Source organism: Pan paniscus, chromosome 3, assembly GCF_029289425.2.
Source record: "Pan paniscus chromosome 3, NHGRI_mPanPan1-v2.0_pri, whole genome shotgun sequence".
NCBI lineage: Eukaryota > Metazoa > Chordata > Mammalia > Primates > Hominidae > Pan > Pan paniscus.
Genome location: NC_073252.2, coordinates 77,058,565 through 77,085,236, shown reverse-complemented (window position 1 = coordinate 77,085,236; position 26,672 = coordinate 77,058,565). Strand labels below are relative to the sequence as shown.

Below are 26,672 nucleotides of genomic sequence, written 5' to 3'. Positions count from 1 at the left end.
TTTCAAAACTGAAGGGGATGTACATATATATCCTATGTATACACAATATGTATGTATATACACATACACAGTTCTCTATATACTATGCTATATATATGTGTCTATATATTTATGCACATATATACATATATACACATATGTATACATATATACACATATGTATACATATATACACATATACACATATGTATACACATATACACATATGTATACACATATACACATATGTATACACATATACACATATGTATACATATATACACATATGTATACACATATACACATATGTATACATATATACATATATACACATATGTATACATATATACATATATACACATATGTATACATATACATATATACACATATGTATACATGTATACATATATACACATATGTATACATGTATACATATATACACATATGTATACATGCATACATATATACACATATGTATACATGTATACATATATACACATATGTATACATATATACACATATGTATACATGTATACACATATGTATACATGTATACACATATGTATACATATATACACATATGTATACATATATACACATATGTATACATATATACACATGTATACATATATACATATATACACATATGTATACATATATACACATGTATACATATATACATATATACACATATGTATACATATATACATATATACACATATGTATACATATACACATATGTATACACACATATACACATATGTATACACATATACACATATGTATACATATATACATATATGTATACACACACATATACATATATATACACACACACATATGACTGTGCCCAACTAATTTTTAAATTTTTAAAAATTTTTACTTTTTGTAGAGACAGAGTCTTGCTACCTTGCCCAGGCTGGTCTTGAACTCTTGGCCTTAAGTGATCCTCCCACTTTGGCCTCCCAAAGTGCTAGGATTACAGGCATGAGCCACCATGGTTGGCCAATATAGTTGAATAATTGGATAGAAACTTGAAAAATACTCTAAAGGCCTTAAACATTAAAAAAATAGGGAACCATTAGAAAACAACTTTTAAAACAAACTATGAAAGAAAAATTAATTTCTTTCTGCTTTGAAGACCTCGGTAGAAACAGACTGGAATATATATTACAATTTTAAGTATCTGTAAAATACTTACACAATGGAACACACAAAAGCACAATAACAGAATAGGAAGATTTAAAAATCAAGTATGACCAAAAAATTTATCCATCTCCACTTCCATCCTGGACATAGTGTGTCTTGCTTTAACTTCCGAAATAGCTCCTACTCGAATAGGTTTCTCTGCTTTTATCCTTGCCTTCCTAAAAATCCGCACTCCACATGGAAAGCCAAGTAATCCTTTTGAAAGAACTTAATAAGACAGGGTCAACTCTCACACTTAATACTCTCCATTGCATTCCCAGTGCACTAAAATAAAATCCAAATCCCTACTCATGGTTCATAAGGTTTCACATGATCACTCACCTTATGCCAGCCTACTTCAGCCATTGATATGTCCCACCTGAGTCTTTGTACCAGCTGTTTCTTTTCTTTTCTTTTCCTTTCTCTCTGTCTCTCTACCAGTTGTTTCTTTTCTTTTCTCTTTTCTTTTCTTTTCTTTTCCTCTCTCTCTCTCTCTCTCCCTCCCTCCCTCCCTCTCTCTCTCTCTTTCTTTCTTTCGAGATGGTCTCACACTCTTGTTGCCCAGGCTGGAGTGCAATGGCACAATCTTGGCTCACCGCAACCCCCGCCTCCCAGGTTCAAGCGATTCTCCTGCCTTAGCCTCCTGAGTAGCTGGGATTACAGGCATGCACCACCATGCCTGGCTAATTTTTAGTAGATATGGGTTTCTCCATGTTGGTCAGGCTGGTCTCGAACTCCTGACTTCAGGTGATCCGCCCGCCTCGGCCTCCCAAAGTGCTAGGATTACATGCGTGAGCTACCGCACCCAGCCACTTTTTTTTTTCCCCCAAGATGGAGTTTTTTTCTTTCCCCCAGGCTGGAGTGAAATGGCCATCTCAGCTCATTGCAACCTCCGCCCCAGGGGTTGAAGCGATTCTCCTGACTCAGCCTCCCGAGTAGCTGGGATTATAGGTGCCCACCACCATGCCTGGCTAATTTTTTTGTATTTTTAGTAGAGACAGGGTTTCGCCATGTTGGCCAGGCTGGTCTTGAACTCCTGATCTCAGGTCAACCACCCGCCTTGGTCTCCCAAAGTGCTGGGATTACAGGCGTGAGCCACCATGCCCAACCTCTACCAGCAGTTTCTTTTGTCTGGAATGCTCTTCACAATCCCCCATCTTTACAAGACAGGATTCTTCACATGCTTTAGATTCCAGCCTACATAGTTCTTTCTCTGAGAAGCTTTATCTGAGCCCTCAGTTTAAAGTAATAAAAACAAAACAAAACAAAGACTAGAGGCTGGGTGTGGTGGCTCATACCTGTAATCTAAGCACTTTGGGAGGCCGAGGCAGGTGGATCACTCAAGCCCACAAGTTGAAGACTAGACTGGGCAACATGGTGAAACCCTGTCTCTACCCACAAAACTACAAAAATTAGCTGGGCATGGTGGTGCACATCTGTAGTCCCAGCTACTTGGGAGGCTGAGGTGGGAGGATTGCTTGATCCCAGGAGGCAGACATCAGAGTGAGCCATGGTTGCCACTACACTCCAGACTAGGTGACAGAGTGAGACCCTGCCTAAAAACAACAACAAACCTAAAACAAAACCAAAATATATTTCTATATGCCAGGCACTTTCTAACCCTTTACATACAAAACTCAAAATATTCTCACAAGAACCCAATGAGAGAGATTCTATTATCATTCCCATCATATAGCAAGAAAACTGAATCCCAGCAAATTTGGGTAAAAATCTCAGTATACAGCAAGAAAGTAGCTTATAAGCGCCTTTATTTAATTGCTGTGCTCTGCTGCCTGTACAGGTAGCCTTCCAGCTACTCTCAACCATATCACTGTTTTTATTTTCACTATGGCACTTTTCAAAGTGTGATTTTTAAATTTGTGAATTGTTTGTTTCTATTGACAGAATGTCTGTCTTGTTCACTGCTATATGTCCAACACCTAGAACAATGACTAGCACATTGGAAATACTTAATACTCAATTTATACATATATATACACATATATATACACATATATACACATATATACACATATATACACATATATACACATGTATATACATACACATATATACACATATACACGTATATACACATATATACGTATATATACACATATATACACATATATACACATATATATACACATATATACACATATGTATACACACATATATACACACACATATATACACATATATATACACACATATATATATACACACACACACATATATATATAGTGTGTTTTTTAGATGGAGTTACACTCTTGTTGCCCAGGCTGGAGTGCAATGGTGCAATCTCGGCTCACTGCAACCTCCTCCAGCGTTCAAGCGATTCTCTCACCTCAGCCTCCCGAGTAGTTGGGATTACAGGTACCCACCACCACGCCCAACTAATTTTTGTATTTTTAGTAGGGACGGGGTTTCATCATGTTGGCCATGCTGGTCTTGAACTCCTGACCTCAGGTGATCCACCCACCTCGGCCTCCCAAAGTGCTGGGATTACAGGCATGAGCCACTGTGCCTGGCCAATTAATATTTTTTGAACGAATGGATGAATAAGTGAAAATTAAGAAATCATTCAACTTGATAAAAATAAAGATTATGAAAGGACCAATTTTATTCCCACTCAAAAGTTCCTACTTTCTTTTAATGCTATGCTGTCTGATGGCTATAGTACCTGCTATCCCTCATTTATTCTAGAGAGGAAAGATAAAATACCAGGTAATGCACCATGCCATTAAGGGACTACAGTATTTCTTCAGATTGGGAAGCCTCCCAAAGGTAATATTTAAACTGAGACCTTAGTGACAATAACTCAAGCCATGTGAAGATGGACACAGGGGAAGTATTCCAGGCAGAGGAACAGCTATAACAAAAGTCTCAAGATAAGAACAAACATGGGAAATCGAAGTATCTGATCATATATGGGTTTATGGGCTGTGTAAAGAGTTTGGATCTATTCTTCAATGATAAGCCCTTGAAGACTTTTCATGTAGGAAGTTATGTGATACTGGTTATGTTTTCTTCTTTTCTTTCTTTTTCTTCTTTCTTTCTTTTTTTTTTTTGACTGGGTCTCACTCTGTCGCCCAGGCTGGAGTACAGTGGCGTGATCTTGGCTCACTGCAACCTCTGCCTCTGGGTTCAAGCAATTCTCCTGACTCAGCCTCCTGAGTAGTTGGGACTACAGGCGACCACCACACCCGGCTAATTTTTGTAATTTTTTTTTTTTTTTTGAGACGGTGTCTCGCTCTGTCACCCAGGCTGGAGTGCAGTGGCACGATCTCGGCTCACTGCAACCTCCGCCTCACGGGTTCAAGCAATTCTCCTGCCTCAGCCTCCTGAGTAGCTGGGACTACAGGTGTGTGCCACCACACCCAGCTAATTTTTTGTATTTTTAGTAGAGACAGGTTTCACTGTGTTAGCCAGGATTGTCTTGATCTCCTGACCTTGTGATCCACCCCCCTTGGCCTCCCAAATTGCTGGGATTACAGGCATGAGTCACATGTCTGGCCCTCATTTTTGTATTTTTTTGTAGAGTCGGGGTTTCTCCATGTTGGCCAGGCTGGTCTTCAACTCCTGACCTCAAGTGATCCGCCCACCTTGGCCTCCCAAAATGCTGGGATTACAGGCATGAGCCACTGCGCCTGGCCAAGTGATATTGGTTATGTTTTCTAAAGTCCCCATTTGCCTAAAGCACAAAGAATAGATTTTTAGGGGGATAAGATTAAACACAGTAGGTTTCCGAAGTGGCTAGAGGAAGTGGTGGTTTAAAGTGGGGTAATGCTGATAGATTATTCTGATTGTGTTGTGGAAATTGAGTTGAAGGAGCTTGCTGGTTGATTGGATGTGTTGGAAAAAAGGGAAAGAAAGGAATAGTGAAAGACCACCTGAGTTTTGGCATGAGCAACTGGGTGGAATAGTGTCATTATTCATTGAGATAAGGAAAACTGAAGAATAAGTCTGGGGGAGGGAGCTGAAAGTGAAGTTTGTTCATGCTAAGGTTGAGATGCCTCTTCAGCATCCAAGGGGAGATGACAGATAAGTACAAAGAGACATGAGTTTGGAGTTGAGTAGAGAAATCCAGGTTTCAGATACAGATTTGGGAATCATTGCTGGAGACTCAAGAGAGCCAATTGTGTAGTTCCTGTTTAAGGGCTGGTAGGCTTGAGACCCAGAAGGAGCTGAAGGCAAGGGGGAAAGGTCAAATTCACAGGCAGTCAAGCAGGAAGAATTCTCTTCCTCAGGGGAGGGTCAGCCCTCTTATTCTCTTTAGGCCTTCAGCTGATTGGATAAGGCCCACTCAACATTAGGCAGATAAATCTGCTTTACTCGGTATTCCCATTTAAGTGTTAATTTCGTCCCAAAACACTTCTACAGAAACACTCAGAATACTGTTTAATCAAATATCTAGGTGCTCTGTAGCCCAGTAAAGTTGACACAAAAATTAAGCATCACACTGTGATTCAGGGAAGGTGTTTGGAAAGAGGGAGTGGCCAACCATTAAGATTGGCACTGCACGATGTGTTAAGAAGTTTATAGACCATTTATTTGGCAAAAGGGTTTTTTGAATATCTTTGTAGAAATTATTAGGAAGACAGAAGGTATGAAAGGGCAGAGTATTTCCTTAAGATACATTTCCTGTGAAATTACTCTGCCAATGAAAATGAAATTTTAAATATCCTATTATACATGGTACATTTGCTTCAACCTTTCTGAAGGATAGTTTAATACAGAAAAAAAACTCATTAAAAAAGGCAACTAGGTTTAACATACATAAACTATATATGTATATATTTACACATCTGTTTAATTTGAGGATGTAAAATACTATTACTTTTTAAAGATTTTACTCTGAATTATATATTAAAAAAAAAAAATAGTGCAGAGAGATTCCACGTAGCCTTCACCCAAATTCTCCCAAGTGGAAGTCACTATAGCATAAAAACAAAACTAGAAAATTGACATTGAGCTGTGTGTGCCAATATTACATCATTCTGTGTCATTTTGTCATGTGTAAATTCATGGAATCATCACAACTCAGATACAGAATTATTATGTCACCACAAAGATCTCACTCAAAAAGTATTATGTCCTAAGGCTTTCGTTTGGAAAACAGAAAAAAAAATCATCCACATTTCCTCCCAAACAATTATTTTTATTGCATATATTCCCTCACAGTTGTAATTACTGAATATCATAATATTTTCTTAACAGCAAATGCACATTTTCTTCACCTTTGACTTTGTACACCTCTAGGTTTTGAAAGCAAATCGACCCATGCTGCAGGATTATCGCAGGGTTGTTGCCACCCCTGAAATATTCCTTGTGGTAGTACTGATTGCTGGTTAAGATGGCTACATTTAAATACTCATCTTCTGAAGCTTTCTGTGGAGAAATTAAAAAACATATATCTTGTATAAACTCATAGATAACAATCAAAAGAATAAAAAGTATTTGTTCTTCAGTAGTCCATCTGTGTAACTATCATTAGAATTGTATGAGGAGCCTAGCCCAATTACTTTTCATGATTTAAGTGAATTTAGCATTTTCTTGTTGCTTGTACTTTGTATGTAGATTCTCTAGATGCCAATAATGATGGGTTAACTTTTAAAGAAGTGAATATATATACACATATGTGTATACCTATATATAAATTGAGGAGATGACTTAACTTTTGAAAACGATGTCTTGACTGAATACTGCAAAGCTAAAGACAAAAAAGCAAATGCTGTATTCTAATTGGTTGCTTTGTTTCTCATAAAGGGACAGGTTAGCAATTATGTAACTATGTTATGTAACTAGTTTACACATATAGTAGAGTTTAACAAATAAGCAAATAAATCTTAGCTAATAGGAGACAGGTTTCTCAGCAACAGAAAAGTTACAAATAAGCAAGGGGTAAGGTGAGGCTAGAATGAATCCTGTGGTGCTGAGAGTTGGGGATATCAATATAAACTCGTTTATTTCAATAAACTGTAGGTATAGATGTATAGGTATCTGTGTATACATACAAACATTTCCTAGCTGTGTCCACTGACGGGGCCTACACAGTGATAACCTAGTAGCAGTAGCAATGAGCACATCTTGTGCCCAGATCTTGGTTTCTAAAACCATTTTTCAGTACAGGGAACAATGGTTTATTGGGGAAAAAAAATCACTGATTCTAGGGCTGGGCAGGAAAAATAAAAGATGAGCTTGCAGCATATTGGAGCACTGGAGAGTAAGGAAGTGCTGAAAAAAAAAATAAGGCCAAACAAACAAAAAACACATGGGGAGAGGCATGTCAAAAGGAAACAGGAACAAATTTTCCAAGAGTTCTCAAAGGCCAAAGCTGCAACACTTTGAGCAACAGTATGATAGTACTGGATTACAACCTAAAGAACAATGTATATATCCATGAGTCCACACTGATAAAAAATATTGGATAACAATTTTCCTTAAGTAAGCTTCTAATTAATAAATGTATCAGGAAATAGGAAGGTGAAACATCTGGTGAGCCTTTGAGCTGGCTAATAAATGTTTTTGCCAACCAACCTATTTTGTGTTCCTTCTGATGCATAACAATGGAAAGAGGATTTTTTTCCCCTATGAGTTTTGAAAATCAGAAATACCTTTGTGTCCATCACCAGTAATGTTGAAACTATTTTCTATAACTTGTCATGCTCTACAAACCTTACTTTAATCAAATATTGTGCAGCTTAACACACCTCAAAATCAGTCATGCTATTTGATGAAACTTTATCCTTTTAATAAGACATTTTCTAACATTCCAACGACTGCCCCTTTATTTCATATTTTCTCTTCACTTTGTATTCGTACTTGACATTGTGAAATGAGGACCAGGCCAGGTGCGGTGGCTCACACCTGTAATCCCAGCACTTTGGGAGTCCAAGGCGGGTGGATCACCTGAGGTTGGGAGTTCGAGACCAGCCTGACCAGCATGGAGAAACCCTGTCTGTACTAAAAATACAAAAAATTACGTGGGCATGGTGGTGCGTGCCTGTAATCCCTGCTACTCAGGAGGCTGAGGCAGGAGGATCACTTGAACCCAGCAGGCGGAGGTTGCAATGAGCTGAGATTGCGCCACTGCACTCCAGCCTGGGCAACATGAGTGAAACTCCGTCAAAAAAAAGGAAAGAAAGAAAGAAGGAATGAGAGAAAGAGAGAAAGAGAGAGAGAAAGAAAGAAAGGAAGGAAGGAAAGAAAGAGAGAGAGAGAGAGAAAGAAAGAAAGGAAAGGAAAGGAAAGAAAGAAAGAAAGAAAGAAAGAAAGAAAGAAAGAAAGAAAGAAAGAAAGAAACCAAGTACCACAAATACCCAATACTGAAAGTTGCATTATCTTTTAATGGCTTCTCTAGTTTCAATGCATATTGCATAACAAACACAGGAAGTCCTATATCTTTCAGCTCAAGGAGGCTTTCTCTTGTGTCCTATATTGCTGAAAGTTTTTCTTACCTTCTTTTGTGTGTGTGTGGGTGTGTTTTGTGCTTTTTGGGGGTTTTTTTTTGAAACAGAGTTTCGCTCTTGTTGCCTAGGCTGGAATGCAATGGCATGATCTTGGCTCACCACAATCTCCACCTATTGGGTTCAAGTGATTCTCTTGCCTCAGCCTCCCGAGTAGCTGGGATTACAGGCATGCACCACCAGGCCTGGCTAATTTTTTTTTTTTTTTTTTTTTTTTAGTAGAGATGGGGTTTCTCCTCGTTGGTCAGGCTGGTCTCCAACTCCTGACCTCAGGTCATCTGCCTGCCTTGGCTTCCCATAGTGCTGGGATTACAGGCATAAGCCACTGCACCCAGCCTACCTTCTTTTGATATCAACATTACTATGAACAACAAACCCATCTATAAGGGTTCTATTGTTCCAGAGTATGAGTTTTCTTTTCTTTATCTTTTTGAGACAGAAGCTCACCCCATCACCCAGGCTGGAGTGCAGTGGCACAATCTTGGCTCACAGCAGCCTCAACTGATGCTCCCACCTCAGCCTCCTGGGTAGCTGGGACTATAGGCACATGCCACCACACCTGGCTAATTTTTTGTAGAGACAGGGTTTCACCAGGTTGCCCAGGCTGATTTCCAACTTCTGGGCTCAAGCGATCCACCTGCCTCAGCCTCGCAAAGTGCTGGAATTACAGGCATGAGCCACCACACCCAGTCTGTGCTTTTTTTTTTTTTTTTTTTGCCACAGAATCTCGCTCTGTTGCCAGGCTGGAATACAGTGGTGCGATCTCAGCTCACCGCAACCTCTGCTTCCTGGGTTCAAGCGATCCTCCTGCCTCAACCTCCTGAGTGGCTGGGACTACAGGTGCCTGCCACCATGCCCAGCTAATTTTTGTACTTTTGGTAGAGATGGGGTTTCACCATGTTGGCCAGGATGGTCTTGATCTCTTGACCTCGTGATCTGCCCGCCTTGGCCTCCCAAAGTGCTGGGATTACAGGCGTGAGCCACCGTGCCCAGCCATCCATGTTTTCTTAATGTAACTTGAAATGATTATTCTGTTAATAAATTATCAATCTGCTATGTTCATAAATTTGTTTATGTGCAACCTTAAAAAGGAGGTGAGAATCTCACAGTCCATTCCTCTTACATGTGAATCACTTTCAATTGTGAATGGCTTTTCCTGTTTTATTTGCAAATACATACACATATACATATCATTTCCCCTTTTTAAAAATAAAAAGTAACATACAAGGCTGGGTGCAGTGGCTCACACCTATAATCCTAGGACTTTGGGAGGTTGAGGTGGGCGGATCATGAGGTCAGGAGACTGAGATCATCCTGGCTAACACGGTGAAACCCCGTCTCTACTAAAAACACAAAAAATTAGTCAGGTGTGGTGGCAGGCGCCTGTAGTCCCAGCTACTCGGGAGGCTGAGGCAGGAGAATGGCATGAACCCAAGGGGGCAGAGGTTGCAGTGAGCCGAGATTGAGCCACTGCACTCCAGCCAGGGTGAAAGGGCCAGACTCTGCCTCAAAAAAAAAAAAAAAAAAAAAAGAGTAACATACTAGGTACGCTGTTCTGCATCTTGCTATTTTTCAGTAATAGTATAATCTTTAGCAAGCTATCTACCCTTTGAGTTGATTAATCTGTAAAATATGAACACCGAGAGGATTAACTAGAAAGATGCATGTAAGGAACTCACCAGAGGACTGGGCAGAGTGAAGCATTTGATATAATAGACGCCACCTCAACACTCCCTACATCCTACTTCCACCTGCGGCCCATTTCATAAGATGGCTAAAATGCATATCAGACTAATATTCCATTAGACCACTAAAATGCCCATGGGAAGTCAGGAAAGCTCAGATCATACCAGCCTAAATTATTTGTGGCTTTCTCCCTAAAGTAAGTTTTCAGTCAATTCTGATGACTACCCAATATTTATTCTTTGAGACAAATTTAAGGACATAGTTTTGTGTATGTGTACATTGGATTCTTCTACCTTCAACCAAAATCAAGGGAACAAAATTCCCTTATCTATTCAAACACACTCTTTGGTCTATCCAGAAGCCTACAAAGTGCTGTTGGGAGAAACTATCCTGCCCCCAACTTAGTTCCAGTGTTTGGGGGCTTGCAAATTAACAGATCAATAAAAAAAACATTTATTATATATGCATGCAGGAACACTATAAAGAGTAGCTCTCTGAACAGCAAGGGGTAAGGGTTTACAGATCAGCTTCATGGTGTGTGTCTTAAGGCTTCAGAATGAAACTACAAAAAGTTCTGATAAGGCTTATTTACAATACCTTGGGAGGTCCTAGTGCTAAGTGCCCTTATAAGAGGAACACTCAGAGGAGGGTTTTGGCAGCTGAATTCTCGGTAAGACCTGCTTTACTCATCAAAGTTTAGCTAAGGCTTTTTGTCTGCAGCTGCTGTTTATTCAGATATTCTCAGAGTAGACTTGTGTCATATTGATGGGTTGTTAGTCCCTTCATTGCCCTATTTGAAACTTGACATGAAGTTTCACTGACAAGGAGCTGTGCTGATTGCTGTGGAGATAAGGCTAGGTTCAGAGGTTGGGAGTTAAGGGATCTGTGAGATTTGCGAAAGACACGAACATAGATTAAAACAAAGATGAATAAGCAGAAAAGAACAATTAAAAGCACATAGCCCCATGATCTGAACCAGTCTCCCACTTTTGCAAATATGCCTTGCCAATCAAGTAACGGTACATTCTTCAGGTTCTCGGATGCTTCGTGGAGACGCTGTATATTAGACTTTATTTCTTCCGAATAATTTATATAGAGGCAACACTGTTTGCCAACAGTTCCACAAGCCGTTTGTCGTTGGGTGGTCGGTATATCCAAGACATGATCCTTTCGGGATGCAGAGGCTAAACTGCTAACTTTTGATTGGTGTGCTTCCAAGGTCTGCTTAGTGGCACTGAATTCCTGTTCCATTGCTTTGGAAATGTTTAGAATTGCCTTTTCTAAATCATAAGTTCCCAAACTTGGAAAAAGGGCCCTTATTGTTGAATTGTCCTTGGGGTTGCAATACAGAGGAGGATTGTCTGTGTCTCCTTGGGTGCATCTATGGGGTGTTACTTTATGAATGAAGGATCTCAGGTTTGTAATTTGGCTAGCATTTAAGGTGAGGTATCTGGTGAGGGAAGGTACAAGATACCCAAGTCCACATCGCCCAGACCATTTAGGTGGAAACCCTTTGTACACCCCATTGCCGCACAAAAAAAAGAGGCCAGAGTTGTTCACAGACAAGGTCAGATTGGAACCTGTGAGCCACCAGCTGGGGGCCCGGTGTCCATCATGACCTTTGTCATTAGTTATGTTGGCATCTGCACATCTCCATTTCCCATGTGCCTCTGTCAGGCCATAAGAGCAAAATAGGTTGCGAAATAGCTGGTACAGAAGGCCTTTGGTTTGGTTTTGGCAGCTATAGAGACAGGTGTCATTACCTGACCAGGTCAATCCAGAATTTCGATCTACCCATTTGTAGTCTTGGGTATTGGGCAGACCAATCAAGGGAACAGCTGAGCTGTTCCAGGTCCGGTTTGTGCAACCTGCAAACCAGGAACATTGTCTAGTGCCTAGGCAAACACTTGTATCATCATCATCGTTCCTGGATTCATTTGTAACATCTATAGAGGGCATGAAGGTGCCATCTGTAGAATCAAACCATAGTATTTGATTACAGTATTGTTTAGGTATATTACCTAGGAAGGGTCCACTGCCATTTTTATTTTCTACGCAAAGAGAAAAATTTCCCTCCAATAACCTTACTTGAGCAAAGGATAGACCTTGAGCTTCCATGGAGGCTTCCCAGTGCCAAGTCACTTTATGATAGGAGGAAGTAGATTGATTCTGTACTTCTGCTTGTGGATACCACATCCTTTCATACATCCATTGTCCAGAATAGGTCCACCAGGTGCTTGCACTGGCAGGAACAAAAACTAGTTCGGGTTGTTCTGCATTATCTAGATGTTCACATAACCAGCAATTAGACTGATTAGTCAAGATAGATAGTGTCCGGAAAACTGGAGCAAGCAGGTGCTGAGGTTGTACTAGAATTGTCAAAAAAGCAGTAAGGGTTAGTTGAAGCAGGGCATAGTTTGAAAGGGAGCCCATAGTGGAGGAACAGAGGGAGAACAGGCTAGATTAAGGCAAGCAAACTCCAGACAATGGAGATTCAATGAAAGGGGAGGGTTTTGTTTAAATTTCTAAGTCAGAGAATTTTCCAGGTTGAGGAGGGAAGATGTTTCAGCTAGGTGGAGATGGAGACGAAGTTCTTGGTCTGAGATACTGAGTAAAGCTGTCTACTTCATCTGCTCATGGAGCCTGTGAGTAGGTGCCGAAATTCCTCAATTTGAGGTAACCCATAGGCTTGGCCTTCCAGTTGTCATGTAATGATCTCAACCTAGCTTCCTGTGGCTTGTACAAATTCAGGAATTTTATTTTGATGACTATGTAGGTGGTTAGCAGTACTTCATAAGGTCTCTTCTTTTTCCAGGGAGGTTACAATACATCTTTTCTTCTAAAAACTTTCAGATATATTTGATCACCTGGTTGAAAAGATGGCAGGGTCTGTTAGTGAAAGCCACACATTTTTACCTGTTGAAAATATGCTCCAAGTATACTAATTATTGTATATAATTAGTCACAGTTTTGAATTGTTCACTGAAGTCCCCACAATGCACATTCAATCTATGAAAGTTTTAGAGATGCCAGTAGGCACAGAGTAGCCAAAAACGATTTCAAAAGCAGTCAGTCCTCCTATTTGGAGTATTCCAGACCTTTTTTGTTTGTTTCTTATTTTTTGTAGCGATGGGGGTCTCACTTTGTTGCCCAGGCTGGTCTGGAACCCCTGGCCTCAACTGATCATCCTGTCTCAGCCTCCCAAAGTATTGGGATTACAGCCATGAGCCACCATACCGGTCAGTATTCCAGATCTTTATAAGGACCAAGGGTAATGCTTCTGGCCGTCTGAGTCCAGTTTATGGACAGATTTTTTCCTAGAGTTCATTTTATGTTTAGATTTTTATGTTTCACTTGCCTTGAGGATTGAGTATAGTAGGGGGTATACAATTTTAATGAATATCCAAGAGTTTTGCAAGTAACTGATTTAATTCTGCTGTAAAGTGAGTTCCTTTATCTGATTCAATTCATAAAGGAATGCCAAAACAAGAAATAATCTCAGTTGTTAGTTTCTTTTCCACTGTTATGGCCTTAGCACATCTAGTTGGATAGCACAGTCCATCCATTAAACATGCAGTGAGAACAGTCTAAGGCTGGAGACAAATCTATAAAGTCCATTTAGAGTACCATAAAAGGCAGTGTGGGTCTTGGAAGACTCTTTGCAGTATGCTTACCATCTCTAGAGTCTTGGTGAGATTTACAAGTACTGCACTGGAAAATAATTTGATCAGAAATGCTATGGATGCCAAGAGCCAACTGTTTTTTGGCTCTTTTTGGCTCTTTTGATCATCCTATCCACACATATGTAAATACCTTAAAATTTTCTGTATACTAATTATGTTCTGACGTTTGGAAAACCTTTCCAGCTGAGGGCCGGGCACGGTGGGACACACCTGTAATCCCAGCACTTTGGGAGGCTGAGACGGATGGATCACTTGAGGCCAGGGGTTCAAGAACAGCCTGGCCAACACGGCGAAACCCCACCTCTACTAAAAATATAAAAATTAGCTGGGCATGGTGGTGTGCGCCTGTGGTCCCAGCTACTCGGGAGACTGAGGGAGGAGAATCGCTTGAACCCAGGAGGCGGAGATTCCAGTGACCCAAGATCACGCCACTGCACTCCAGGCTGGGTGACAGAGTGAGACTCTGTCTAAAAAACAAAACCAAAAACAAACAAACAAAAAACCTTTCCAGCTGAGGAGAGACTACCTTTCTTAGGGACTAGCCAATTCTCAGAGATAACAAGGGGCCAACCAGGAGCATGTCTTTGATATACAAACTAATCAATCCAGAGCCATACCTCCTCTATCTGGCCCTTACACACATGTAAGCAATTATTTGTCTGCCTTAATCATCCCAGGGCCAAGTGCTATGCAACTAGGGGACAACCTCTACAATTTGAAATCCATTGAAATTATTCAAACTAGCCAATCCTAAGCTGTTCACCCTGCCCTGCCTCTTCTTTCCCATGGAGGTTAACATATACATCCCTGGCCTTGAGTGAAATGAAATGACCCAGGCCACAAGCACATGACCAGTGGGACTGGAGGGTTCCTTGGTGCATTTGTCACCAAGGCCCGAATCTGGCTCTCTTAACAGAAAGGCAATTGACACCCATGGGCTCACTTAGCAAAACAGCTGCTTCTAATGGGGATTGCAGACTTAAAGAAACTGAGATGCAGCCGGGCACAGTGGCTCACGCCTGTAATCCCAACACTTTGGGAGGCCAAGGCGGGCGGATCACCTGAGGTTGGGAGGTCGAGACCAGCCTGACCAACATGGAGAAATCCCGTCTCTACTAAAAATATAAAATTAGCCAGGCGTGGCAGCATATGCCTGTAATCCCAGCTACTCGGGAGGCTGAGGCAGGAGAATGGCACGAACCTGGGAGGTGGAGGTTGCAGTGAGCTGAGATTGTGCCATTGCACTCCAGCCTGGGCAACAAGAGGGAAACTCCATCTCAAAAAAGAAACTAAGATTCATGAGCTGTGGACCAGGGAGCAGTGCAGGGAGTAGTAGCAAACCCTGTAAAAAAAAAAAAAATCTTAAATCACCCTTTCTTGTGCCCCTTTTAAGGTTAACACAGTGCATTAAGCAGAAGGGTTAAGTAAGTCTCCATAAAACCCAGAGAAAAGAATGTAAAGCTCCTCTTTGGAGGAGCTAGACTCCTGTCCGGAGTCACAGCTGAACAAATTCCTTACAGTTTAAGCACATTTGTGATATTTTTGCATATCACATATGATACATTCAAACTTAACCTTAGCTTTGACAGTGCATAAAAACCAAGTGTTGGTATTTGACACTGTAAGCAGTAATGGCCCAGCAGAATAGTATAGACTGCTTTCACCTGAGAACATCTGAAGACTGGCTGACTCTGGTCATAATGCCTCCCAGAACCAGATTTCAATGGGTACGGACATTTGAACTGTTACCTACTTAGGCCATGGAATGTCTCAAGTTACTCTAACTCACCCGCAAAGGCCTTGCGTCACTTGCGTTCCTCCTGATCTCGAAGGCAGGTGTGCACACTTAGCAGCTGGCTGTTGCTACCAATGGATTCCCAGTTGTGCTGCCTTTGCCTAACCTCTACATGCTCTCCCAGGCATAACCACAGAAACCTTCACTGAGATATTGAAATTAGCATTAACCACCCCACACACCTGTTTTTATTTACTCAGTTTTGACAAGCCTTTCCGTGTATATTGCTGTGAAAACAATGAGATAGCTGTAGGTATTCTAGGACAACTTTCTTCCTCTCAGGTAAGTTGCATAGCATATATTTTTTTTTTTTTTCCTTAGAAACAGGGTCTCACTCTGTTGCCCAAGCTGGAATGCAGTGGTGCAGGCATGGCTCACTGCAGCATCGAACGCCTGGGCTCAAGAGATCCTCCCGCCTCAGTCTCCCCTGTAGCTGGGACTACAGGCATGCACCACCATACCTGGCTTCTTTTTTTAAAAAAAATTATTTTTAATAGGGACAAGGTCTGGCCATGTTGCCCAGGGTGGTCTCAAACTTCTAAGCTCAAGTGTTCCTCTCATCTTGGCATCCCAAAGTGCTAGTATTATAGGTGTGAGCCACCATGCCCGGCCTCATAGCATATTTTTCATGTCAGTTGGATCCCATGGTATCAGGCATGCTCCTATGCCTATGTAGTGACCTCAGCTGCCATCCTAATTGACAAAGCCATTAACCTTACAATAGGTTCTCTTATTTACCTTTGTTTCCCATTCTGTGTCAACTCTTACAGTTCCATAAAAGAGTGCCTTTCTACTTGACAGACCAACCCCTCCTCATCTTGCAACTCTGTAATGCTCTAAACCTGTACCTCTCCCTGATGGAGAACCCCACTGCACATCACATGATTGCCTTACAGTCACAGAGTTGGCTTCTAAACCACAAGAAGACCTCTTAAGATACTCCCTTGAGCCATCCACACTTACTCTGGGCCGGGTGTGGTGGCTCACACCTGTAATCCCAGCACTTTGGGAGGCCGAGGTAGGGCAGATCACCTGACGTCAGGAGTTTGAGACCAGCCTGGCCAACATGGTGAAATCCCATCTCTACTAAAAAATACAAAAATTAGCCAGCGTGGTGGCTTGTGCATGTCTTCCCAGCTACTCGGGGGATCACTTGAACCCAGGAGGTGGAGGTTGCAGTGAGCCGAGATGGCAGCCTGGGCGACAGAGCGAGGCTCTGTCTTAAACAAACAAACAAAAACAGACTTACTCTATCCTGTGACAACTCTTATAAGCAAAATTCTCAGAAAGATAATAACCAGCTATGACATAGTGAGCTTGTACACTGGCAAAAGAGAAAACGTACACTACTTACACTGACTAGGTATACCCTGGGACTCTGCCATGTCCTTGGCAGTTTGGAAGCCCCATAGATGATGATGATGATGATTTGAGACGGAATTCTTATTATTATTATTAATTGAGATGGAATCTCACTCTGTTGCTCGGGCTGGAGTGCAGTGGTGCGATCTCCGCTCACCACAACCTCTGCATCCCAGGTTCAAGCAATTCTCCTGCCTCAGCCTCCCGGCTAGCTGGAATTACAGGCATGCACCACCACACCTGGCTAATTTTTGAATTTTTAGTAGAGATGGGGTTTCACCATGTTGGCCAGGTAGGTCTCGAACTCCTGACCTCAGGCAATCCGCCCACCTCGGCCTCCCAAAGTGTTGGGATCACCGGAGTGAGCCACTGCGCCCTACCCCCCCATAGATTCTCGACCTCAGCATATACTCCCATCACCAATGGGCATATAATTGTTATCCTATTACAGGCTATTTATTTTCCTACATAAATTATTATTGTTCATTGCGCAACACTTAGGAAACTGATAGAGTATCTTTATGGAATTGTAGGGCTGAGAAAGCTGCTAAATGGGCAGACAAAAATGGACTCCCTGTCTCTCCTCCACCCAGCTTGCGACCCTCCTCTTATCTCTGACTCACGTTCATTGTCGGGCAAATGCCCCACAACCTAAAACAGACATGGCTACCAAAGGGGGCCAAGCAGTTATGCGATGGATTAGACATGGGACCAAATGGACTTCTTTAGCCACTGTGCTCACAAAGGGGAGACATAGGAGAAGCTCAGGAAAAAATAAAGCGTTATACTCACAAGTCCTAAAGACAGGAACCATGCCAACCATACAGGGCCACATGGGAAAGACACCAGGATGGTCAACAGGCAGAAGATCATCGTGAGGGAAAGGTTCAGAGCACAGCCTCTATTGCCTTCCTGTTAAGCGGGCAGGATTCAGACACCAGGAACCCTCCGGTCCCACTGGCCACGTGCTCAGGGCTGGGTAATTTCCTCCCGCTCAAGGGTAGGGACATACCTGCGCTTAAAACTGAGGCTGCCGCACCTCCGCAGACGTAGACAACGAATTCCTGGAGCCCAAGGTCGGCCGGGGTTGGGTTCCTGTCGCCGCACGCGTGGCCCGCCCGAAACCCGCTACAAAGTAGCGGCGTGTCTGCCCTAGGGAGGCAAAGCGCAAACTTGTTACCGCGCCGGGACCTGCCCCGGGATTCTCCCAGCGGCTCCGCAGGACGCAGCGCCTGTGCCTCGCGCGGCCCTGGGACGGGCACGGCCGTCCGCCCCCTGGGCCGCCGAGGGCTGCTTTACCCCTCCGTTCTGGCCGCGGGCAGCAGAGGAGCTCGGGGCGGGCAAAGCTCGAGGGGACACGGGGCGAGCCCAGACCCTGCCTGGGAGCCCTCCCCGCCGGAGACCAAAGGGCAGAAACGCACTCACAGCGCAACTCCGAGGGATAAACTGGCCGACGATCGCCGCCAGGCCAGAAGACCAAGAAGAAGGCGCGCGGCGGGAACTGAAGTGAGCGGGGACACACGAGGGCTGGGAAGATCCTGGGTTGGGGCGGAGCGGGGCTGGGAAGATCCTGGGTTGGGGCGGGGCGGGGCACCGCAGAGCGGACAGCCGGATTCAGGCACCAGGAACCCACCGGTCCCACTGGCCAGGTGCTCCGAGCTGGGTAATTTTCTCCCGCTCAAGACTAGGAACATACCTGCGCTTTCGGCGCGGGGAAGACTCTGGGCGAGGGCGGGGCTGGGAGGAGGGCCGCGGGGCAGGCAGCCAATCCCAGGAAACTTCGGGACGAGGGCAGGACGGGGGCTGGACGGGCCCAGCCATTGGCCACCTGTGTCCACTGCCTGCCTAGGTCTGGCTTCCTAGGTCTGGCGGGTGAGACACAAGGCGAGCCTGCACGAAGCATCCTTCGAACCTCAGGTACCCTGGGCAGGAGAATCGGCTTCTTCAGGCATCCTGCTGGGCCTTGGCCCTCGTCGATCTGGTTCTCTCAGCCCCTCGGTTTCTCCCCTGGGGAGACTTCGCGATTACCCTCTCCTCCCCTTGGCGCCTAGGCTCTCAGTCACGCGACCGCCTAGAGCCCTGAGCTGCTATTTATGCCGCGTTTTTATTCACTTAGGTATTCAGCACGCCTTCATCAGGTGTGTACTCTGTGCCAGGCAATCTTCTAATCCTTAAATGGACGAAACAAAGGCCTCCCTTGGACTGACATTTTTAATGGAGAATAAAAACCCATAATGAAATATAAAAATATTAACGTTATAAGAGCTAAGGGAAAAAAATGTGTTACAACTTGAAAATACAAAAATAGCAAATCATCTTTCTCTGTGGACGAATGAAACCCCTCTGATTCTAAGAAGCAAAGAAACAAAACTCATCATGACTGGTGTTCTGTACTCTTTGGAAAATACGTTTTACTGTAGAAATGACTAAATGCGATGAAAGACTCTTTACCAGAAGCAGTGGCTGGTTGGTGGCGCCTGTACGCCTGAGGAGCACCCTATTTGTGTCCATGTTTGATAAAGCAGAAGAGACCTAAAGAGACAAGGGGCGGCCGGGCGCGGTGGCTCACTCCTGTAATCCCAGCACTTTGGGAGGCCGAGGCGGGCAGATCATCTGAGATCGGGAGTTCGAGACCAGCCTGACCAACATGGAGAAACCCCGTCTATACTAAAAATACAAAATTAACCGGTTATAGTGGCGCATGCCTGTAATGCCAGCTACTCGGGAGGCTGAGGCAGGAAAATCGCTTGAGGCAGAGGTTGCGGTGAACCGAGACTGCGCTATTGCACTCCAGCCTGGGCAACAAGAGCCAAACTCTGTCTCAAAAACAAACAAACAAACAAACAAACAAACAAACCACAAGGGCCATCGCTCTGGGGCGTGGGACATGTGGTCCGCAGTTGGGATACTAACTGTTGTATGGATGGGGGAGTGGTCCTCAAACCCTGGAGCTTCTCAGTCCCTGCCTCTTTCAACCTCTAAATGGGCCCACTGCTTTTCCCTTCCCACTGTTCTGCCGGCTGGAGCACCCCCAGCACCAGCAGCGCGGCTCCCACCCCTCTGGTCTGGGCTCTGCCAGCCCCACGGGTCTAAGCTCTCCCCAGGTCATTATTTTTTGTCTCCTCTTTCTTCATTGAGGTCCTCTCTCTGTCATTTGCTCTTTTGCCTGGCTCAAGACATGGGTTTAAACACTGTTTATACTACCCCTTGCTAATGTTGACTCACTACCCCATATCTTTTTCTTTTTTCTTTTTTTTTCCAAGTAGCACTCTTTGAGATGTCTTTTTTTTTGATGTTTCTTTACACGTTGTTTTTACATGCATTACAGTGTGATGAACATATCCATCCACTGAAATAACATTATTCTCAACTACGCAAAAGCAAGCAATACTCTTAGAAGAATCCTTTCTGCATATGTCTTTAGACACTTTTACATTCATAACACTGGTCACCAACCCATTTCTATGTTTAAGTAACTTGACTTTTTCTCCTTCTCCCTTTCTCTACCAATTAAATTCACATTTTATTTTACCCCAAGCTACTTTTACCTAGTACAGTGTCTATGTTTTTCACTGTAAGATTGAGTAAGGCCAGAGATGAGGAGAATAGTGATTGTGAAATAAAATGAAAGATATACTCAATTCTTGGGAGCAATAGCCTTGTTGTTGGGTTATGTTTATTCATTTATAAAACTAATGAGAACCTACCATAGTCAAGCACTGTAGTAGACCTGAGAGAAAATAGTGAATAAAACCCCAAATCAAGGACCTTGCCCTTGTGGAACTTTTAGTATAGTATATAGAACAGACATTGATACACGAATCCTGTATAAATGTAAAATTACCACTTAAGAGCCGGAGTGGTGGTGTCAGGGACCTAGCTGTCAGTTTGAGGGAAGGATGATTAAGCACAAAATTGAAGATAATTTTATAAAGCAAAAGAGTGGAGCTTGGGGTATAGGTAGAGGAAAGAGGATGTACAGTGTGTGTGCTCTAGGAAGGAGCTCAGTGTATCCATGGACATGTAGAAAGGCTGCCATGACTTTCTACACAAAAAGCCAAGGGGTGAGGTGGGGTGGAGAGAGATATAGGATAAGGCATGATATAATCTGGGCTACAGAGGGGATGTGGCTGGAGATGCTGGTGATTGCCAGACCATGCTGGACTTTGTAGACCATGTTTAAAATGTCCATAAATGATGCTCATTAATAATGTGTTGTATAAATGCATGTCAATAAAAGTTGATGTTTGCAAGACCAGCATGTGTTCAGGCCAGCATGTTCACAGCTAATAATAGCTAACCATTATTGCACACTTATTTCATTCTTTGCACTCCTTTAACTGCTCTGTATAGATTATCTCATTTAATTTTTCCAGCTACTGTACCCAATAGGCATGATTAAATTCCTCATTTTAGGCAGAGTGTGGTGGCACATACCAGTAATTTCAGTGTTTGGGAGACCGATGTAGGAGGATCACTTGAGGCCAGGAGTTCAAGACCAGCCTGAGAAAAATTAGCCTATTGTGGTGGCATGTGCCTGTAGTCTCAGCTACTCGGGACGCTGAGGTGAGAGGCAGTGAGCTATGATAGTACCACTGCATGCCTCGGTGACAGAGCAAGATCCCATCTCTAAATTTTTTTTTTTTTTTTTTTGAGATGGAGTCTCGCTCTGTTGCCCAGGCTGGAGAGCAGTGCTGTAATGTCTGCTCACTGCAAGCTCCTCCTCCCAGGTTTAAGCGATTCTCCGGCCTCAGCCTCCTGAGTAGCTGGGATTACAGGTGCGCATCACCATGCCTGGATAATTTTTGTATTTTTAGTAGAGACAAGGTTTCACCATGTTGGTCAGGCTGGTCTCGAACTCCTGACTTCATGATCCACCCACCTCAGCCTCCCAAAGTGCTGGGATTACAGGGGTGAGTCACCACACCTGACCTCTAAAAATTTTTTTAAAAATCTTCATTTTGCCCTTGAGGATCCACATATTGCTTTTTTTTTTTTTGAGAGCTAGTCTATTCCCAGTCCAATAGTGTAGATGGTTAGTAAACATATTAGGAGTTCTGAGCACATCTAATCAGTGTAGTAGCTCGTGACTCAAATGCCACTCTAACAGTTGCACATGTGTGCACAAACACAAATTTAGAAAATTGAAATTACAGCTGCAATGGCAAGATGGTAGACACAGAATTCCATGGCAGCATGGAATTCTCAATTTCTGTAACTTTGAAGGTGGTTTTCTTTAAAAAATTATGGGGCTTAATTTGGAATGCTTTAAAATACAGAATTATATTAAGGCAGTCATATTGGAAGTTGCATGTTGACCTGCTGAACCTAAATAATACAGCTTCCTCTCCTGTAGGATTTGATGATATGGATTTTAAATAGTGCTTTTTCTTTAAAAAAAAGTTCCTTAAAATGATTACATATTATCCATTATGCTTAGCATCCAATGTATTCTATGAAATCACTATATAAATTAAAGTAATAATTTATACAGTATGGTCAGACTAATTAGCATAAGGCACTCAGTTGAAAGTAGAGCGGAAATAAATGATTGAACTCTATTAAAGAAAATTGAGTGAAGAGACAGACCAGCTTCTTCTGTAGCATGATTTTAATGAGGCTGCTGAGTTGAGTTCTGTTCTGTATCAAAAAGGGAACACAAATCTCTTGAGGTTCTATTTCTGGCTCTACCAAAGGCTTTGCTGTTATACCTAGAGCAAGATGGAACCTGTTACTTTTTTTCAATCTGCAAAATGCAGGCAATGTTTTTAGCTTTTTTCACAGGAGTAGCAGGATTAATGAGTACCACAAATGGCTTTCCCTATTTTGTAACTGCAAATGCATTCTTGTTGCCATATTTTCATGAGAAATGAACATCTGCTGGTTTTTTCCAGTAAGGCTAAAACTTTCAAATGTGGAATATGTAGGTTATGAGCTCCACTTTAAAATTCCAGTTCCAAGTTTAAACAAAAGGAGAATAAGATAAATATTTCAAGTACTAATCAAAACAGTAAGAAGGAAGTGAAAGTGTTCTTATAAATGGATATCTTTCTTTTTTTTGGAAATCTACTATTTATTTTCGGTAAGATTAGTAAGAGTATCTGAAATATGTTATTAAAGCTTATGTTGAACGAGGCTGGTTTGCTGGAAAAGATAATTTCAAAAGTAAATTGGTATGTCCATGGGAATTAATATGGCAAGCCTGTTGAGAAGTTTGTAATTTGTTAGTTTTTATTTTATTTTATTTAGAGACAGAGCCTTGCTATGTTTCCCAGGCTAGAGTGCAGTGGCTATTCACAGGCATGATCATAGCACACTACAGCCCTGAACTCCTGTGCTTGGATGGTGGGCATGTCTTGCCAGATAGCAGTAACTCGAGCAGACCCTGAGAATTACCCTATGTTTCTTGGTGAATGTTTGTTCAGTGTTCTGAGGTATGGACCCCAGGAATGGCTAAATCAGATGTTTACACCATACCTGTAAGAACACCAGGACCCTGACTCGTTCCTTGGAACACAAGTCATACAAGGAAGCGAAGGCCTTTGTTTTGAGCGGAGTAGAGGCTACTAAGTAGAGGCTGCCAAACGAAAATACCTTTATAACTTACATGTTATTCACAAAATAGCAGTGGTTTTCCTGTCCAGCATGCCACTCCTGGATGCCCGGTATGTAAGCCCCCGGAATAAAACTCCATGTCTTGCCTGCTGTCTCCGGATCTTTTTTATTAGCCTCTCGGCGACTGTACCCTCCCAGCTTGCCAGCCTGGGGATCCAAAACGATGGGGCTCAAGCAATCCTCCTGTTTCAGCCTAGCTGGGACTACAGTCATATGCCACTGTATAGGGTAATACACTTTAGAATGACTCTTGATAACTCTGAGATCTATCAGTCCCCGTACTGGGCTGGGCGTGGTGGCTCAGGCCTGTAATCCCAGCACTTTGGGAGGCCAAGGTGAGTAGATCTCTTGAGCTCAGGAGTTTGAGACCAGATAGCAGTAACTCAAGCAGACCCTAAGAATTACCCTATGTTCCTTGGTGAATGTTTGTTCAGTGTTCTGAGCTATGAACCTGAGGAATGGCAAAATCAGATGTTTACAGCATACCTGTAAGAACACCTGGACCCTGGCTCATTACTTGGAGTGCAAGTTGTACAAGGAAGCGAGGGTAACATGGCAAAACCCCATCTCTACAAAAAATACAAAAAATTAGCCTCGTGTGGTGGTGCACGCCTGGAGTCCCAGCTACTCAGGAGGCTGAGGTGGCAGGATTGCTTTTTGAGCCTGGGAGGCAGAAGTTGCAGTGAGCTGAGATCATACCACTGCACTCCAGCCTGGGCAACTGAATGAGACCCTGTCTCCAAAAAAAAAAAAAAAAACCTGGCATTGATGCTGAGGGTCTGGGATTGATGATGTACATGAAATGAGAAACATTCTTAAACTTCGTGATTACACAGATTTCCAGCTAGTCAACGATACTTTTATCCATCCTAGGTGACTCTTACTGGCCTATACTACTGTAGGAGAGCTCAGTCCTTATTTCAGCAATTGGGTGAGACACACATTGTGATTGTGCTTGTTTTTGAAAGACAGAGTCCAGGTCGGAATCACAGGGAAGGAAATCAACTACTTCAAAATATTGAACTGGTTAGTGGGAAGCGCTTAACTTCTCACTCAGAAATTCCAAGTGGAGAAATTTGCAGTAGAATAATGTGCCTGGCTTGCCTCGGCTCCTTCTCTCACTCTTCCCCAGGGAAGGAGGAGCATTTTCTCTGATTGGTGAGTTTCAAGAAGTAACTGAACAGGGAATGGCAGACTCTCCCTGCCTCCAGGCCTCTGAGATTGCTGACCTGCAAGAGCTAGTGTAAATTAAAAAAAAATTTTTTTGCATATTTTTTATGCATATCTATGGAAGTCTTTTTGTTTGTTTGTTTGTTTCCTTAAGATGAAGTCTTTCCCTGTCACCCAGGCTAGAGTGTAGTGGCACAATCGTGACTCACTGCAGCCTCGACCTCCTGGGCTCAGGAGATCCTTCCCACTTAGTCTTCCAAGTAGCTGAGACTACAGGTGTGCACCACCATGCTTGGCTACTTTTTGAATTTTTTTGTAGAGATGGGGTCTTGCTATATTCCCCAGGCATCGAACTCCTGGACTCAAGCCATCCTCCCACCTGTGCCTCCCAAAGTGCTGGGATTATGGGCGTGAGCCACTGCACCTGGGTAGTGTGAATTCTGTTTTCTGCAACTGAGCCCATTCTACATACTTGGTGCTTCTGGCCAAGCTGTTATTAATGTTCATTATGTGGACTCCAGGATGGATTTTACGTAAAGAATGAAGACAACATCTATTCATAAAATTCCCCCAAATTAACTATCACCTCATTTCAGTAACTTACAGGAGAAATTGCCCTCTTCGTATAGGCTGATATTCAGATGAAATTGGACTTAATAAATATTCTGTTTTTTTGCTTTTGCTCACATTCTTCTGTACCCTTGACGACAGTGGCTGTGGACATGCAGAATGAATGGAAAAAGTGTCATGTTTTTACATTGGACCTTTCCTACTATTATAGCACAGTAGCTAACAAATATTTGAAACTTAACAAATATTTGTTGATTGAATGAATTATTACATTCAGGGATAAACTGAAAATGTTTTATTGATTGATTGATTGATTGATTTTTGAGACAGAGTTTTACTCTTGTTGCCCAGGCTGGAGTGCAATGGTGAGATCTTGGCTCACTGCAATCTCTGCTTCCTGGGTTCAAGCTATTCTGCTGCCTCAGCCTCCTGAGTAGCTGGGACAACAGGCATACGCCACCACAGCTGGCTAATTTTGTATTTTTAGTAGAGACGGGGTTTCACCATGTTGGCCAGGCTGGTCTCGAACTCCTGACCTCAGGTGATCTACCCTCGGCCTCCCAAAGTATTGGGATGACAGGCATGAGCCTCTGTGCCCACCCAAAAGTGTTTAAAAATCACTGTAAAATATTCTATAATGCCCTTAATCAGATTCTAGTAGCATGGTGGGTTACTTACTGATCCAGCCTGGGAGTCTTACCAAGCTAATTTTGGGACAGATCCATCATGGAGGCCATGGGTGTGCAGTACTGAGAAAGCTTTTAAGCATTTATCACATGAAAGAGGGCACTACCACATTAGCCTGGATCTCATGTACACACATAGATACAGGTTCTCAACCAAGGTTTCCAGGTGCAAATAGTTAAAAACGTTAGAGTCCATCCTGGACAGGCAGCAAAGAAAATGATATCAGCTTTCTGCTCTCTGGGGTCTGAAGCTCTAGCCTGTGTCCTATAATGGCTGTCATCTTGTCATTCACTTCACCTTTAGCCCGTGTTTAATAAGCCCCTTTCTGCTAAATATGCTGCCTGACTTCTTGGACCTTCTGATGTCACATATTCCAACTGCCCATCCTTGCTCTAGTTGACCTGTTTCCCAATTGTTCTCTCTCTTTCTTCCCAGACTCCTGAAGATTCTCGCTTTTAGCCATATGGG

The 26,672-nt window shown here is 42.8% G+C and overlaps 1 protein-coding gene and 1 non-coding gene across 4 annotated transcripts; one reads left to right on the top strand and one right to left on the bottom strand.

Annotated features, from left to right (window-relative positions):
* Window positions 1-10,751: 10,751 nt before the first annotated feature.
* Window positions 10,752-19,223, bottom strand: ERVMER34-1 (endogenous retrovirus group MER34 member 1, envelope). 3 transcript variants are annotated; one of them, XM_014344671.5, is made up of 4 exons: window positions 18,859-19,223; window positions 18,175-18,314; window positions 17,955-18,074; window positions 10,752-13,189 (listed from the first exon to the last, which is right to left on the bottom strand). In XM_014344671.5, exon 4 carries the CDS (start codon window positions 12,753-12,755, stop codon window positions 11,064-11,066), a length of 1,692 nt encoding a protein of 563 aa, XP_014200157.3. In that variant the 5' UTR covers window positions 12,756-13,189; window positions 17,955-18,074; window positions 18,175-18,314; window positions 18,859-19,223; the 3' UTR covers window positions 10,752-11,063. The 3 variants fall into 3 exon arrangements, with proteins under 3 accessions (XP_014200157.3, XP_003806503.3, XP_003806504.3); XM_003806455.5 differs by lacking the exon at window positions 18,859-19,223 and adding an exon at window positions 18,588-18,848; XM_003806456.5 differs by lacking the exons at window positions 17,955-18,074; window positions 18,859-19,223 and adding an exon at window positions 18,588-18,848.
* LOC112439729 (small nucleolar RNA SNORA26) lies at window positions 15,386-15,508 on the top strand. The gene has a single exon (XR_003027965.1). It is a non-coding gene; the product is annotated as a small nucleolar RNA SNORA26 (small nucleolar RNA).
* Window positions 19,224-26,672: the final 7,449 nt, after the last annotated feature.

What these genes read in the sequence shown, in the direction of transcription:
- ERVMER34-1 (XM_014344671.5), bottom strand. Translation starts at nt 12,755, where the DNA reads ATGGGCTCCCTTTCAAACTATGCCCTGCTTCAACTAACCCTTACTGCT.